At 52.5% G+C, this 15922-nt stretch overlaps 11 protein-coding genes across 11 annotated transcripts; 8 read left to right on the forward strand and 3 right to left on the reverse strand.

Moving 5' to 3' along the window:
* Positions 1-316: 316 nt before the first annotated feature.
* On the forward strand, positions 317-2068 carry SNOG_02649 (hypothetical protein; the record flags this gene model as incomplete). The annotated part of the gene is made up of 2 exons (XM_001793196.1): positions 317-1305; positions 1429-2068. The coding sequence occupies 2 exons, from the start codon at positions 317-319 to the stop codon at positions 2066-2068; spliced, it is 1629 nt and encodes a 542-aa protein (XP_001793248.1).
* Positions 2069-2868: 800 nt separating this feature from the next.
* On the forward strand, positions 2869-3253 carry SNOG_02650 (hypothetical protein; the record flags this gene model as incomplete). The annotated part of the gene is made up of 2 exons (XM_001793197.1): positions 2869-3059; positions 3214-3253. 2 exons carry the CDS (start codon positions 2869-2871, stop codon positions 3251-3253), a joined length of 231 nt encoding a protein of 76 aa, XP_001793249.1.
* Positions 3254-3486: 233 nt separating this feature from the next.
* Positions 3487-4143, reverse strand: SNOG_02651 (hypothetical protein; the record flags this gene model as incomplete). The annotated part of the gene is made up of 1 exon (XM_001793198.1): positions 3487-4143. The coding sequence occupies one exon, from the start codon at positions 4141-4143 to the stop codon at positions 3487-3489; it is 657 nt and encodes a 218-aa protein (XP_001793250.1).
* Positions 4144-4917: 774 nt separating this feature from the next.
* Positions 4918-6943, forward strand: SNOG_02652 (hypothetical protein; the record flags this gene model as incomplete). Its single annotated transcript, XM_001793199.1, has 2 exons — positions 4918-5857; positions 6090-6943. 2 exons carry the CDS (start codon positions 4918-4920, stop codon positions 6941-6943), a joined length of 1794 nt encoding a protein of 597 aa, XP_001793251.1.
* A 303-nt stretch (positions 6944-7246) lies between these two features.
* SNOG_02653 (hypothetical protein) lies at positions 7247-7700 on the forward strand (the record flags this gene model as incomplete). Its single annotated transcript, XM_001793200.1, has 2 exons — positions 7247-7279; positions 7335-7700. 2 exons carry the CDS (start codon positions 7247-7249, stop codon positions 7698-7700), a joined length of 399 nt encoding a protein of 132 aa, XP_001793252.1.
* Positions 7701-7750: 50 nt separating this feature from the next.
* On the forward strand, positions 7751-8705 carry SNOG_02654 (hypothetical protein; the record flags this gene model as incomplete). Its single annotated transcript, XM_001793201.1, has 3 exons — positions 7751-7819; positions 7949-8536; positions 8571-8705. The coding sequence occupies 3 exons, from the start codon at positions 7751-7753 to the stop codon at positions 8703-8705; spliced, it is 792 nt and encodes a 263-aa protein (XP_001793253.1).
* Positions 8706-8873: 168 nt separating this feature from the next.
* SNOG_02655 (hypothetical protein) lies at positions 8874-9686 on the reverse strand (the record flags this gene model as incomplete). Its single annotated transcript, XM_001793202.1, has 1 exon — positions 8874-9686. One exon carries the CDS (start codon positions 9684-9686, stop codon positions 8874-8876), a length of 813 nt encoding a protein of 270 aa, XP_001793254.1.
* A 500-nt stretch (positions 9687-10186) lies between these two features.
* On the forward strand, positions 10187-10675 carry SNOG_02656 (hypothetical protein; the record flags this gene model as incomplete). Its single annotated transcript, XM_001793203.1, has 1 exon — positions 10187-10675. The coding sequence occupies one exon, from the start codon at positions 10187-10189 to the stop codon at positions 10673-10675; it is 489 nt and encodes a 162-aa protein (XP_001793255.1).
* Positions 10676-10880: 205 nt separating this feature from the next.
* On the reverse strand, positions 10881-11361 carry SNOG_02657 (hypothetical protein; the record flags this gene model as incomplete). The annotated part of the gene is made up of 3 exons (XM_001793204.1): positions 10881-11026; positions 11050-11129; positions 11291-11361. 3 exons carry the CDS (start codon positions 11359-11361, stop codon positions 10881-10883), a joined length of 297 nt encoding a protein of 98 aa, XP_001793256.1.
* Positions 11362-11481: 120 nt separating this feature from the next.
* On the forward strand, positions 11482-13538 carry SNOG_02658 (hypothetical protein; the record flags this gene model as incomplete). Its single annotated transcript, XM_001793205.1, is given in 4 exon segments — positions 11482-11791; positions 11808-11968; positions 12017-12564; positions 12644-13538. The coding sequence occupies 4 exon segments, from the start codon at positions 11482-11484 to the stop codon at positions 13536-13538; spliced, it is 1914 nt and encodes a 637-aa protein (XP_001793257.1).
* A 795-nt stretch (positions 13539-14333) lies between these two features.
* SNOG_02659 (hypothetical protein) lies at positions 14334-15080 on the forward strand (the record flags this gene model as incomplete). The annotated part of the gene is made up of 2 exons (XM_001793206.1): positions 14334-14578; positions 15002-15080. The coding sequence occupies 2 exons, from the start codon at positions 14334-14336 to the stop codon at positions 15078-15080; spliced, it is 324 nt and encodes a 107-aa protein (XP_001793258.1).
* Positions 15081-15922: the final 842 nt, after the last annotated feature.

Consider the following 15922-nt stretch of genomic DNA (forward strand, 5'->3'; position numbering starts at 1 on the left):
AAAGTAAGCAGTAGGCTTCATTGGTTAATACCGACTACTATGAGCTATAATGGCGGGATATAAGCACTATGAAGTGAGTAACTAGTGTAGTTAATATGTAGACTACAGTCGGATTGACGGACAGGAATCACGCTAGGTGCACGACGTCACCAGAGCCGAGGTTCTCCTCCGCGCCTTCCGCGACGTGCAACACCACGTACTCGGGTTTCTGTGGGACAAAAGCATACAATTACATGCAGCTATTTCAATAATACTCGAATTAGTCACACAATCGGCTGCCTTCGTTCTTTCAGCTGGCCCTCAGCTCGTATCCAACATGCCGACTACTTCACCCTTTCCTGATGTGGATATCCCGAACGTCGACCTCTGGGGCCTAATGTTTGACCGCAAAGATAGGGATTTTTCAGAAGACAAAGTTATATACCGGGCTATCAATGCAGATCGAAAATATACTTTTGCAGACACCAAAGCTCTAGCGACACTATTTGGAGAAGGGCTGCGAAATTTGTGGGATTGGCAAAAGGATGAAGTCCTGGCGTTATATGCACCAAATGATATCGATATCGCGCCAGTCATTTATGGCGCATTCTTTGCTGGTGGCATAGTCACACCCGCGAACCCAGGATACTCGGCAGATGAGCTGGCTTATCAACTTGAGAACTCGGGCGCTCATGCGTTGGTGACAACAAAGCAATTCCTCGAGACTGCACTCAAAGCTGCTCAGAAAGTCGGCATACCTAATGATAGAGTTATCTTACTGGGTATTGAGAAGGATGAAACTCATTCCGTAAAGCATTGGTCCAACATCCGCAAAACGTCAGGCGCGTTACGCTACCGAAGACGAAGAGCGAAACCTGAAGACCTGGCTTTCTTAGCCTATTCGTCTGGCACAACTGGTCTTCCCAAAGGTGTTATGCTAACGCACCGCAATATTGTAGCTGATCTGCTACTTGTCCAGAACGCGGTCGGGAATTGGTATTCATCTGCGAACGACAAATTCCTGGGCGTGCTTCCGTTCTTCCACATCTATGGTCTCACTGGACTAGTCCAGCAGACGTTGCATCGAGGCATCGAGATGTTGGTGATGCCTGCATTCGACATGGAAACGTTCCTGAAGACAATACAGGAGCATCGGATCACGTTCATTTATGTTGCGCCTCCGGTGATCGTGCGTCTAGCAAGAGACAAGATGGTTGACAAGTACGATTTGTCGTCAGTAAAGATGATCACGAGTGGCGCCGCGCCTCTGACGAAGGAGCTGGTAGATGCCGTGCACAAGCGGCTGAACATCAAGATCAATCAAGCGTATGGTCTGAGCGAGACAAGCCCAATGACTCACACTCAGGTTTGTAACATTCACTGTTATGCGCTATATAGTTCTAACTTCATGTCAGCCATGGGACGAGTGGTATAGCTCGGTGGGTTCAGTCGGTATGAAGCTTTCTTCACGTTTCTCTGTATATTACTGACCCATCTAGGCAAGATGTTTCCCAACATGACCGCGAAATACATATCTGCTGAAGGTAAAGAGCTCGGACCCGGTGAAGTTGGCGAGCTGTGGCTGAGCGGTCCAAACATCTTCAAAGGGTACTGGAAAAACGAAACAGCTACTAAAGACTCGCTTACTAGCGACGGTTTCTTCAAGACGGGAGATATTGGCTTCCAGGACAAGGAGCACAATTTCTACATCACGGACCGAGTGAAGGAGTTGATCAAGTATAAGGGCTTCCAAGTACCACCAGCCGAGCTCGAGGGCAAGCTCATGGAGAACGAGCTTGTAGACGATGTCGCGGTCATTGGTGTCAATGATGAGCACCAACATACGGAAGTGCCTCGAGCGTACATTGTAGCAGCACAAGATAAGCGGGCTAATGTCGGAGAAGCTGAAGCCTTGGCTATCGTGGACTGGATGAACAAGAAGGTGGCGAGTCACAAGAGGTTAAGAGGAGGCATTGTGTTCATTGATGAGATTCCAAAGAGTGCAAGTGGTAAGATTCTACGACGCTTGCTCAAGGAGCGAGTGAAACAGGATACTCCGCTAGGTATCACGGTGAAAGCGAGGTTGTGAGTGCAACTGCGAATCTGTCATCACGATCGACCCGAAACATTGTTGGAGCTGCCAGTCTTCATTTATGTTAGTAATAAAGCAAGGCAAACTGCCTCATCTCATTTTAGAAAGACTAGGGATGTCGGCATTACCAACCACTGATCTGGAAGTTCCGTCTCCACTCCTCCGTTTCCCTGGCGAACTTCGCAACAAGATATACCAGTATGTGCTTACGGCTTCTGTACCACTCCACCACCGCCAAACGTGGGCTGTGGTCTCGAGTCGCAATCTCACCTTTTCTCGACACCATAGCTTCGAAGACAAAACAGGTGGATGCGAACTCCTTCCGCGCCCTTTCTTCAACAGCTTGAAGTTCGTTTGCAGGCAGCTATACGCCGAGGCCGCAGGACTTGAATACTACCGTGTTGAATTATAATTCAAGTAACAGGATACGTTGCCGCACAGTCAAGACGTCGTTGTGACGGAGGACCGTACATTTCTTCGAGGCAATGCTGAACAGTGGTTCTTCAGATTCGTATCATATAAATCAAATGACAGACTCCGATGGCCTTTTTACCGTCATAATTGACTCGAGTTTGAGGTTCGATAAGATGGCGCCGTCCCTCAACGACTTTGCTCCTCTAGTTCACTTCGCCTAAGACCATCCTAACATCGATCTGCGCTATATGCTCGAGGATTTCCATCTCGACTCCGACAATTCTACGCCATCTTTATACTTCATCCTCGTCAGCTGCCTGCTTACAGTTTTACTTAAAGGCGAGGAAGAAGGCAAATTGACTTGGGAGATTATGTTCGGCAACATGCCCCCACCCTCGATACTCGATGAGACAACGACACAGTTGCATGAAAATTGGAACTTGCAAACCGTCCTTCGGGGTGTCTCTAAATTTTCGCTACGCCCCATGATTGGGTTCGATGAGGTCCAGACGTGGTTGGAAAAGGAGAAGGAGGGACATCACATTAACGAGACACGATATCGAGAGTGTGTCAAGTATGTGAGAATGTGGGCGTAGGATGTGATTATGATTGGGGAATAACGGTGTAGGCACGGCCATACGCGGGTGCGGGATTAGGGGGTAGGGCCTGGGAAGGCTTGTCATTGTTCTGTGCTCTTCTCTTGGAAGCTGAATACTCATCATGCCTAGCATTGAAATCGCGAATGGAGGTTTTCATACCTCATGGTAGTAGGATTGACCGTGTCCCAAGTTATATCAAGTAAATTGCATTCATTCTTATTCTGATTTTGACGCCACCTCGCAACAGTTGGCTGTTAGAAGCTACTATGTGGATCCTTACGATCTTGCTTGCGTAAACTTTTCCGAATTGTAATCGATAGACCTCCGCCATCTAATCAGAGCGTTCGTCTTTCGCTGGCCTGCGCATCGGCTATGGTCAAAGTTAGCAGAGCCAAACACCCGTCACAAAATGATACTTACAATGAACTTAAGAACGTCCTCACCGCCCCACATCCTCAAATCCAATTCAATCTCCGGCAGTGCCACAAACCCATGTCTCGCATACATCGGCGCTCCCATCGGACTCGCCTCCAAATACGCCTGCACACCCGCCTCATCCGCCTTCTCGCACCCCCACCGCACAAGCATACTCCCCGCGCCCCTCCTTTCATGCTGACCCATCGTAACCAGCGTATCAAGAACGTAATACGGTCGCTTCCCCAGATACTCCCTCTTCTTCTCATTGAACAGATCGAATAGCGCCTTCAACATCTCCGGATCCGATTCATCGTACGGCTTGAAACGTTCGGCGAAATCCGCATCGACTTCTTCCCACGTGCGCTCTGTGGCCCCGGGGACCTTGGGCTTGACGTAGCGCCAGCGAGCGCCGGCGATCATTTCGCCCGTGGACGTGTCGACGCATTTGAGGAAGAGAGTGCCTTTGTTGACGATGCCGTCGCGGGTCTCTTCTGTAACGCGGTCGAGTGTCTTCTGCGAGGCTTCGCCGCGTGAGTAGAGGATTTTGTTGACGGTGGGGCGGAAGGTTTCGTGGCGGATGCGCATGTATTGGGCTGCTTCTTCGGGCGCGAGGAGGGAGACTTGGAGGTTGGGGTCGGGCATGGTTCCGAGTTTTGAATGGCGAAGTTCTTGTTGGAGAAGGTGTTGGGATTGGAGTCGAATGGTGTTTTTTATGCTTGGATGACTCATGCAAGTGAAGGGCGCTGAAAGGGCAGAGGACTCGGAAGTGATCAGCGAATGCAGACGACCCTTGCAGAACGAACGGAGGAGAAAGTCTATTGGTGTGTGCAATGGCTCGTGGCAACCTCAGTATATCAAGTATGATCGAAGCCTTTAATCTCTTTTCCTACGCGGCTCGGCATCGGAATGCTCGAGTTAACTCCGGTGACTACTACGAAAGAAAGAGACGTTCGTCATACGGAGCATGAGAAGACAGGGGGTTATATAGAGACAAGAGCATGTTTGGGCCAGGAGAGTGTCGATTTGAGGTCAGATGAGCTCATGAGCAATTGACACTGCGTTTTATTCCGTCAGAGTGTGCGAAGCAACCTCTGGAGTTTGTATTCGCTGACTGGGTGTTGGAGTTTATGCACGATTAGTTCCGCAAGCACACGAACATCTGATAGGATGTATATTGGCTCATTTAATAACGATCAACGGTAGACAAGATGTGCCTCTCTCCGAAGATAAGCGTGTTCCTGGTGGGCAAATGTCGTGGTGGTGATGTCGGATACTCGCTTGCGCTTGCCGTCTGTACGCTAGTGAAAGTGTCCGTGTCATCCTTGCAATAATTTTCGGCGAAGACTTTACTTTCGCGACTGCATGCGCCCAGTTGTTCAGCACACGCACATCGCAGCAATGGCTCCTGTTACGACTATGCCACATAAATCGGGCAATCACCAGCGCTACCTTCCCGAGAAAACAAAAAATGCGCCCATCTTCCCGCCCGACGTTGATCTGGAAGAGAGCAACAGCGAGGCCGGCGCGCTACAGCCCGTGAGCGAACCGAAGCAGCCAGAATGGGAGGGCTTCGGCGAGGAAGACGAGGCGAATGGCAGCGAAGAGGAGGAGCAAGAAGAGGAAGAAAGCGACGATGACAGCATACAAATCCAGCTGGAAACAGAGCAAGAGAAGCCCATCTTGCCAAAGGACGCGGAAGAGGAGGAGCTTGAGCGCATGATCTTCGGAGATTCGGCAGGCTTCAAGCAGGGTCTCGAGGACTTTTCACTAAAGAGAACTGCCGGCGCATACGGCGATGTCTCGGACGAGGATCAGGACGACGACGAAGACCTCGAGGGTGTGGCCGACCAGGACTTGTTTTTCTTCGATGCCGGCCCAGTCGCTGCACCTGCTGGTTCGGCGCCTATCTCGAAAGCGGAAGAGACAGAGGATGAAGACGACAAGCCGGCATGGGACGACAGCGACGACGAGCGACTGGTTGTGAGCTTGGCCTCAGTGCCTCAGCTGCGGAAGCTGCGCGAGACACTCGATGACGATATGGTCAATGGCAAGGAATACTCTAGGAGGTTGCGAAGACAGTACGAGAGATTGTACCCAACGCCCGACTGGGCCATGCACGCGACTGGCAAAGCAAACAAGAAGAGACGGCGGACCATGGATGACGATGAGAGCGGCGCAGAATCAGCGAGCGACATGGACATGGACGACGAGGACTTGTCTTCGCAGCCACTGGCCAAACTTCTGAAGGACGCAGATATCCTCTCACGTAATGCAAGAGGGCCGGCAAAGAAGAGGAAGTTGCAGGCTGGCACTGTTGATATCGCAGCGACTGAAGGATGTCATGAAATCAGCACCTGTAAGCTTTGACGTTCAGTTCGTATCCAATTCCTTGCTAACATGATACAGTCTGCCGTCACATCCCTTTCGTTCCACCCCACTTAACCCATTGCTCCTCTCCTCCGGCCCCAGCTCAACACTATACCTACACCACGTTAACCCGAACCCGCCAAATCCGAACCCGCTACTCACATCCCTCCATATCAAGCGCACTCCTCTCACCACGACTGCTTTCCACCCATCTGCTTCAGACTCGCGCATATTCTTGAGTGCTCGGCGTCGCTACTTCCACGTCTGGAACATTGCGATGGCAGGAAAAGTTGAGAAGGTCTCCCGTATATACGGCCACCAGCATGAGCAACGGACCATGGAACACTTTTCGCTATCACCGAATGGCAAATACATGGCCCTGAAAGGTTCGTCCAGAAAAGGCGGTGGTGTCATCAACATACTGGACGCTTCCACAATGCAGTGGGTCACACAGGCGCGCATCGAGTCGAGAGGCGGTGTCGCAGACTTCGCCTGGTGGCAGAATGGACAAGGACTAGCTATTGCAGGAAAGAATGGCGAGGTGACCGAGTGGAGTGTCGATAACGGCGTCGTTGGAAGATGGACCGATGAAGGCGCCGTAGGCACGACTGTCATCGCGCTCGGTGGCAAGAGTGGACGTGATAACTGGATCGGGGGCGACCGATGGGTGGCAGTCGGAAGCTCGAGTGGCGTCGTTAACATCTACGACCGAAGAGCCTGGCGTGAAGCTGTCGTAGACGATAACGCATCAGATGCAAACAGTGGCATTCCCAAAGCGCCGAAGCCAGTGCGCGCGTTAGGGAACTTGACGACACCAACCTCACACCTCACATTCTCGCCGGACGGGCAGGTGTTGGCCATGGCAAGTCGATGGAAGAACGGTGCGATGAGGCTCGTTCACCTGCCATCTGCGACGGTGTTCAAGAATTGGCCCACAGAGAAGACACCCCTGGGGCGCATAACTTCGGTTGCATGGGGACGTCCAAGTGAGGACGAGGAGAGAGAAGGAAGCTTTGCGCTGTTAGCTGTTGGTAGTGAAGCCGGTCACGTTAAGATGTGGGAGGTGAGGGCTTGAACCACCAATATCACGCGAACCTTTCAACGCACATGATTCATCCAGTATGCGCAAAGTCGTGATAAAGCTTCCTCAGCACATTCGTACTGACGCGGCCCATGTTCCAATCTGCACCAGTACCCGTCTCTTACTTCTTGGGTCAGTGCGCGACTGCCGGTTCCTGTCCTTGCCCTCAGCTAGGAGCTAGTGGCTCGCACGACTTCCCGCTCGTTCTTCCTCATTTAATCCCTCTTCTCCAAGCCGCACTCTCCCTACCTTAGCTTATTTTCACACAGGTGGAAGGCATCACCATGTCCACGCGTAATGGCATCAATCTCATCTGTTCAGTCCTGGCCTGTATGTTCTCACCACTGCTCTGCATCAGCACCGCGATTCTTGCACAACAGCATAGCACGAATATATTCGAAACCGCATCATACTCGAACATCTTCTCATGGGCACCATGGGCAAGAATAAGAACAAGAGCAAGAACAAGTCCAGGAAGTCGGACGAAAACTTCCGAAAAGAGGCCACAGATGCTCCCGAGAAGCGAATCGTACCTGTTACTGCTTCAAGCTTGACTACATCCTCTAGCTTCGCTAGTCGAGACCCCTCGCCGACTCATCGGACATCCGATAGTACTTCAGAACTACCGATCCTCCCCTCCTGCAGCGGACCGGTCGGCCAGTCCATACTGAAAGCGAACGACGAAAAGCGAGACTCGGTCATCTCAAGCACGTGGGGAAGGGGCGGAAACAGTCGCTCGCATCCATGCTAGAACCCGTCACACCGCATGTGTGGGGACTTAGGCCTCGTCGAGTGGTGGCCATGCCGTACATATCGATGGACGAAGGACCTTTTGTTCGCCTTGGGTCGAGCGTGCACAGGCCCTCGATGGTATGACCTATTATTGACCTTGTTTACTGTAGCGGCTGTTATGTTTGCAGGCTACGTGGCCTTGGAGCTTGGTCTTAGCATGTTGAAGACGGCTTCCGCTCAAGATACTTCTACCGACACTGGCTGCAGCGTTGTCTACGTCAACTGTCCCATGGCCCGATCATCACCATCTCTCTCATCAATGCTTCTCCATCGAACCCAGCGAAGGGTACATACTACTTCTCTGTGGTAAATGGAACGACAGAGTGGATGAACAGCATCACTCCGCCCAGCCAGTTTAGCACTCTCATCACGAAGACACCCGAGATTACACCGATCATCTCATCAGTGTCTGTTGCACCATCATCCGGAACATCGCTCACTTTCTCAACTGTACCTAGCACAACTTCGCAATATGCTACACCTCCGAGTATCGCAACATCGTCGCTCTCTACGCTGCCTTCCAGCACACTTTCCTCGCCATCCTCTGGCACGATTTCCAGCGTCACAATAACCGCAACGAGTATCGTTACTGGAGGACAGACCACAATTATAACCAGAGTAACCGAAACAACAATTGAAGGTGCGCCGCCTCGACCGACCAGCATCACGTCCTTACCGATCACTTCTACTGTTATCACAACGCTCATAAGCACAACACCAAATGGCTCCACCACAACATCCGTTGTCACTTCACCACCACAAATATTGTCGTTTCGCCTCCTGCAAGCCCTTCCAGTGTGATAATACCAACTACAATGAGCAGCATTAGCACTTTGACGAGTACGATTTCGAATACTCCGACCATGATCACAAGCATAATTTCGAGTGTACAAACCACTACGATGACTTTGCCTTCTACGATGATGATCAGTGCTCCATCGTCGCCAATATTACCTTCGACTAGTTCGGTACCACGTTCACCATCCAGCACGACTTCTACGCAAGGCAGTAGCTTCACAATCTCGTTGCCGAGTCCTTCTCCAGCACCAGGGAGCACCGCTGCTACTAGCGCGCCCTCAGTCATCACAAGCACTGTGACGCGAGTCACATCAGGCTTCAGGACTACTTTGACTCAGCTATCCACGACATCTGCGCCGGCCATAGTTTCTTCTACCCTGGCTTCAAGTGCCTCGAGCTTAAGTGTTCCTGTTTCATCGACAAGTAGTGCGGGGACCTCTTCTGCGCCGAGCTCAAGCATATTCACTTGGCCGTCGTCTTCTGCACCACAAAGTCCAGGGGCCAGTAGCGCAGGAATACCATCGATGACTTCCTTCAGCTCGAGTAGCTCGAGCCTAGCTGCTTCTAGTTCTTGGGCTACATTGTCGATAACAGTGGCGTCGTCGGCATCTTCATCGTCAAGTGCAACTATACCAAGCTCAACAGGGACGCTTGCAACCTCAGTCTTACCAACCGTGTCATCATCAACGAGCTCGCTAAATACGTCTTCGAGCAGTACTTCTATCTTGTCATCCTCGTCCTCAAGAAGCAGAATTTCAACGAGCACAACAACTGGTGGGGTGCCGGGCGCGACTTCGCCGAGTATGTTCAGCAGTTTGGTGCCACCCATGAACACAACATCTTCATCCAGTAGCCGGCTGACAAGCTCTTCATCGTCATCTTCGCCACTATTGCCCGAATCATCAAGCGTTATCTCAGCCACTACTTCTGGCAGTAGTACATCAACTCGGCTAGCTTCCTCGTCTTCTATATCGAACCCCGCAAGTGGCACGCTACCCGCAGGTTCTTCTGCTGGGTCTATTACGATGCAGACCGATACTACCACCCATTTATCATCTCCGTCTTCGATTATAACATCCCCAATATCTGCTGTGCCGACAGTTTCAACGTCATCGGTCGACGTGCAAGGTCTCACTACAAAAGTCATATCATACGGCGACACGGAATTCAGTTTCGTCTTCCCCTCTCCTGATATTACCACGACAATATCGTATTGGACTGGTGCGAACCCAATCGCGACTGGCCCGTTGCCGTCAGATCTTCAAACAGTCGTGCCAACCACTAGGTCTACCACGCAAACTCCAATCTCTGCGCTGCCATCATTTTCAATCTTCTCCTCGCGCCCAAGAAGTTTCAAAACGGTGGTGACAACCATATACGATGACGATGGGCCGGACAAGCGCGATGTAAAACGAGAATGCAATTCCTCAGGTGCTCGAGTCACTCTTGACGACGACTGTGGAGATTGCATCGCCGACAAGTGCTGGGATATCCGAGCCACCAGGCCCAACAACGTGTGGAGAGTCAGGCAACTTTACGCTCAACTTCGATGACACTACTGTCAGCTCGACAGGGGACGAAGTTCATGCAGTCCATGGCTTGAGGAATCCATACCACCACCTCTTCTACGCAAACGGGTATACCGACATGCCAGACAAGTGGGAGCCGTACCCTGCCATGTCGCAACCGAACGTGGCCATGTTCCTTCCCGTGACAGGAAAAGTACGACCCAACCAGCCCTTTGCAGGCACTCTGCTGCCCGGTGAGCTGGGTGCTGGACCTCGTGCCTCAGTCGACGCGTATTGGTTTAACGCCTACTCGGGCTACTTTGGCTGCGCGCTCAACGGCGTCACGCCTTGTCTGCTGCGCATCTCGGGATTCCGATACGATGCGACGCTCCAGACGGAGGTTCTTGTAGCTGAACAGAACGCAACACTACCGGTGTGTCCACTTTACGTTCGCTGTCGGCTCACGCAAGTCTTCTTCAACGAGCAGTTCCGGGCGCTCTCTGGTATCCAGTTCAACGCGTTCACAGCCGGTCTGAAAATACCGCAGATACACATGTTGGATGACCTACAACTAGAATGGTACAACAACACGTGCTCGGCGGGTATACTGAGGATCGGCCATTCCTAAGCTTTCTCTGCTGTTGTGATGATAAGGATCAGATGGATAGTATGGTGGCGATATGAGAATTAGCGTAGCATGTCTTGGAAATAGCATGAATACTAATGTGGACTGACTACTACCTGTTCAGGACATGCTCGTGCTGCAGATGATGTCTCGGGGCTGTAGTCCGAGCTACAGATGACTAGGTGATGGGGGGACCCTGATAGTCATTTCAGGACGCGTGACGGCTTGATTGGGCTGGGTCGCTCTTCCAGTGCAGTGGGAGGCCGACATATGTTTTCAAATGGTTGGCCATGTGCACGCAAGACATGTCGATGTCGGCGCTCTTCGGGAGGGACGAGGCGTGGTGCGGCCTCCCTGTCTACACTAAGCAGTTTGACGTCTGCCTGCAGGGAACTGGTATGGCGTCACGCGGGCCAAGACGTAGCCATCACGCGGGAGCCGCCGTTCGCAGAGGCATCTGGCTAGATATAGGTCGGAAGTCAACGTATCATTGTGCAGCTCTTTGCAATCCTCACCCGTCTTTTGCCTCACTCGCAGGCACGCGCAATTACTGGCCGACTCGGCGAAAGCACCAGGTTCGGACGTGTCCACGCAAGTGCAGGCTGCTCCAGTACATACTGCAGGCCGCCATAAGCGATCTTTTTCCCTCGATACCAAGTGGAGCCTAGCTGCTGTCGGGCTGCGGTCATTGCAGGAAGTGATATCAATCTTCACTGTCCCCGGACTTGCCGCCTTTCTCTCACTTGTCTGTCGCTGTTCCTGCGACCTTGTACCGCCTTGTTACCGCGGTGCCGAAGCGCGCTAGAGACATGACGACCTTTGCGCCCACGAGCCACCCAAAGCCTGAAGTTCCGCACGACACGCCCCACCACCACGCTCCCCCACCACAGCACTCGCAACACGGACCCTTCTCCCACCAGCTGGCCGCGTCCCTGACTTCCTCCAGCCCGCAAGTCTCCCGCCGGGCCTCGCGCGACCTGCGACACCACGGCTCCAACGGCGCAATGGCTGGCCCCAACGGCAACGGGCCCATGGCAGTGCCGGGTGGGCGCATGGGCAATGGCCACGGCAACCGCGATATGGCCTTTGGCGGTCCGCGTAGTCCTCCCAACAACAAGAGTGGGTGACGATGAAGCTGAGACTGCACGTGCGGCTGCTGACTGGCATATTGTAGACACTTCACATGTGCCGTGTAAATTCTACCGGCAAGGCGCGTGCCAGGCGGGCAAGGCCTGTCCGTTCCTGCACTCGGACGAGCCCATCACCGAGCGCGCGCCCTGCAAATACTTCACCAAGGTCAGACACACGGCTGACTCAGCCGGCCCATGGCTAACATGATTCAAGGGAAACTGCAAGTTCGGCCAGAAGTGCGCCCTTGCTCACATCCTGCCCAACGGCCATGTCGTGAACCGGCACAATGGCGGTGGTGGAGGACACTTCAGCCGCATGAACATCTCACACGGCGCTGAGCTGCCTCCCAATAGCTCGCTGCTCACCATGCAGGCACACATGGCGCCCATGCAGCCAGGCTTCCCGTACGGCATGCACGACGATTACGCGAACCAGAAGAATCAGTACGACATGATCCCTACCATCGACACCACGTTCTCGTCACATCCCGGCTCCAACTACGGCTCGCCACCCAACGACAACGGCCGCATCCCGCTTTCGCCCGTCCAGAAGGGCCTCAGTGTTATGGATGTTCCTCTCCCAGCCTCCTTTGATAGCCAGGGCATTTCTCACATGGCGCGATACGGCCCGATTGCTTCTTCAGTTCCGGCCAAATTCCTCGGCCGGCTCGCCACCTTCGTCGTATCCTGTCGATTCGGCCGCTATTCGGAATCTCCACGATTCTGCCTTTGGGGATGGTTCGCGGAGCAGAGCTGTGCTGGGTTCGTCGCCGCCCGAGTCGGTCGAGCAGCCAGTTGGACGGAGAGTGCTTCATTCGGAACTCGCCGCCAACCGGTCAAGAGGTATCATGTCTTCGAGCGTTGGAGCGCGACCAGTGTACAAGGACGACGAGTGGGATGATTCTGACATGATTGGCAAGTTCGAGGAGGACCTGCTACCAAATTCGCTCAGCGATCTACTTACCCCGCAGGAGAAGATGCGCCGCTTTTCTCGCGACCAGGGTGATTTGGAGGCAACATCGTTTTCACACCGTACTTCCATGTCGCGACTTGGTGCGTCACCCACCGCATCAGACCTCAAGATCGGATCACCGAACGCAGCCACTGCATCTCCGTCGAGATTCCAGTCACTATGGGGCAAGCCACAACCCACCTACAATGGTGGGTTTGAGTCCGGATCACCGGGAGCCTCAGCTTTCGGCCATGTTGGATCGCCTCTCCGGAATTCCAGCCTGCATCCTGGAGCCAGCCCCTCCCTACGTGCTCTAAACCGACCAACATCCGGAGACACCAGTCCTTTTGTTTCTTCTCCTCCACGTCACACCTCTATGAACATGCTCAACGAGCAGATGCAGCGCACCCGACTGTCCTCGCGTGAAGGAGCCGGCTTCACTAGCAATCCAATGCACCCTGGTATCAACCGCGTAACATCTGGATCGAGCGTCGGTAGCTCGGGTGGACGACTTGGCATGGATCGCGCTGTCAGCAGTAGTAGCATCAACCGCGAGCGCATCGAAGAAGAGCAGGGTCTGTTTAGCATGGAGGAAGAGGAGGACATCGCAAAAGGCCGAGATGGAGCGTCCACAACTTCGAGCAACAGCAACAAACGTCTGAGTGGTCTATCTTGGGGCAGCGGCGGAAAGGGAAGTCCCAACCTCGCACCCGTTGGCGGTCACCGCGCCACTGGCTCGTCTGGTCTCGGTCGCGAAAATAACCCATGGGGCAACAATGCCTGAAGCGGGGCTCGACTCGATTGAACATCTCTCACATCTCGACATGAATTTGAAAAAAGTTAAAGTGGGCATTTGATGGCACGTCACATTTCCGCAACCGAATATGCGGACATTATCTTCGGATTTTTACGAACATCTACACAACGGGATATAAAAAAGCTTGGGGGCTTCGGCTTGACTCTTCGAACAAACGGGCATAATTTGGCGCTTTTCCTTCTTTTACGAGTTTGACTCCATGCGACTGCAGGTATGTGTGGTCTGTGCATCTCTCTCTCTCTCTTTCACACATTCTTCGGATGTGAGATTCTACATGATCGGGTCTGTTTTTCATAGATGGAGTTTAGCGGCTGCGGGAATTATGTGAGCACGGTAGCTTTTTACGATTGATTGACAAACGAGCGAATGAGATTTTCCGAGGGGTTAACGGATGTATGGCCGTTTTAAATGTATATGTATATCTGGTGTAGGAACGGAAGCGGAATAGATGTTTTCAAGTTCCTGTATCTTGATGTGCATGGCCTTGATAGTTTTGTGAGACTTATGGCATTTCGACAGCAGTGTTGAAAAGGACTTTTTTTCTTTCAAAAGATGGTACGCCAATCTGTACCTCGACCACGGTTCCTCAATTGAATTCTATATCCATGACACCTCAAATTCTTCACACACGTTTAAAAAAAAAGAAAATACTTTGGAACAAAACTACTTCTTTCTCTCTCACATACACATACACACACACAAACAGATTCCTTAGAACCTCAATCACTTCAAATCACATACCCACCGTAACCTTACCTAACCATGTCTCTTCCCCAAACTTTATCCCACCTCCTCATCCACATCGGCACTTCCTTCGCACACGTCGAATCCACCCTGCACATCCCCACATGTTTGCGCTTCTTCCCGCCATCCGCCTCGCCCGACGAGTTGTGCACGCTCGCACTGCTGTTTGTGGTTGCGCCACTGCATGGATACATGACGCTCCCGATGCTTGATTATCTGGGACTAGGGGAGAGGGAAGCGGGATGGAGATGGGAATGGAGGAGGTGTGTGAAGTGGCATGTACAGTTGTTATTAATGTTCTGGGCGATGGTGGTGCAAGTTCGGGTTTGGAGGTGGATTTGGTAGATGGGGTGGGCGCTTTGAGAAGGGTTTGGATGGGCGAGAGTGCGTGGTGGACGAAAGAGTCAATTGCTTCGGATGTTCGGTGGCTTGAATGGCGTGTGTAGTTGGGTGGCGTGTGTGTGGTCTGATACTGGGGATTAGAGTTTGGTGGTGTCTACGTGATTGAGTGGCGCTTCGTTTGGGGAGCTGGATGTAGTCAACGTTCATCCCAATCACCGCATTATCGGTGGAGAGATAGAGAGACATGTATCCTCCTAGAAGCTGTAAAGCACCCATCCAAAACCTAGGAATGACGTTTCGGTCCAAAAATAACCCTCAACTTCACACCCAGCCTTTGTTTCCAGAAACATCAACCCTCCCCACCGCCACCACCGTCGATCCCTCCCCCACCTCATCAAATCTCCTTCCACCACCTCTGCATAAACCACAATGATTAACGCTTATCCTTGCTGACGATACCGTCGGGGTTTGCATGAACCATAATCCCGTCTGTAACGCGCGCGCTCGAGCACATCCCTGCGCCCTGCGTTTCAGCAAACACGCGACCAATCGGATGCTGTGGGGTGACCTGGCTATGCACGAAGGCGACAATGAAGCAGAAACAACGATGCAGGTGAAGGGCTGTGTGTGATGCTGGGTATAGCCGGTTTGGGAGATCAGGCGGGATGGGTGGAATGGGAAGGAGGAAGGTATATGTAGAGGGGCGGATGCGCGAGGTGGGCGTTCATTGTCGTTTTTTTGTCGACTACTCACACTCCTTCAAGTTTATCCAAGTTAGTCTTTTGAAATATGCCTTCGTTTGCGTTTTGGAAGAATCCAAAGTCGAGCCCGAGTGATGGGCCGTCGGTGCGGGAACCGCTCCTCGACGACGTGGCGGATGCAGCACAGCCGAAGCTGGACTTGATTACGAGGAATCAGGACTCTGGATCGTTTACGTTTGAGGATATGGAGCGGTTGGCGGATTGTCAGCCGACGAGGCCGTTGCAGCAGCTTATGGAACGGATAAAACCGTCCGCGGCGTCGACGACGATTGGGCAAGTTGATGAGGATGCGCCTCTGTTGGACGATGAGCATATTCAGTCGCAGTGTGGGCCTTCTCCTGATGAGAGAAGTGAGCCAATTCTGATGCCACGGGAAGAGTATTTGTCGGCAGATGTACCATTGCTGGTCCTGGACGCGTCCTCAGAAACAACCACGACGGTCGAGAAAGTTGATCCTGAATCGAACAGTCAACTACGCAACCCCGTGAGAGATGAGAGCAAAGC

The sequence above is a fragment of the Parastagonospora nodorum genome (genome assembly GCF_000146915.1).
Source record: "Parastagonospora nodorum SN15 chromosome Unknown scaffold_4, whole genome shotgun sequence".
Taxonomy (NCBI): Eukaryota; Fungi; Ascomycota; class Dothideomycetes; order Pleosporales; family Phaeosphaeriaceae; genus Parastagonospora; species Parastagonospora nodorum.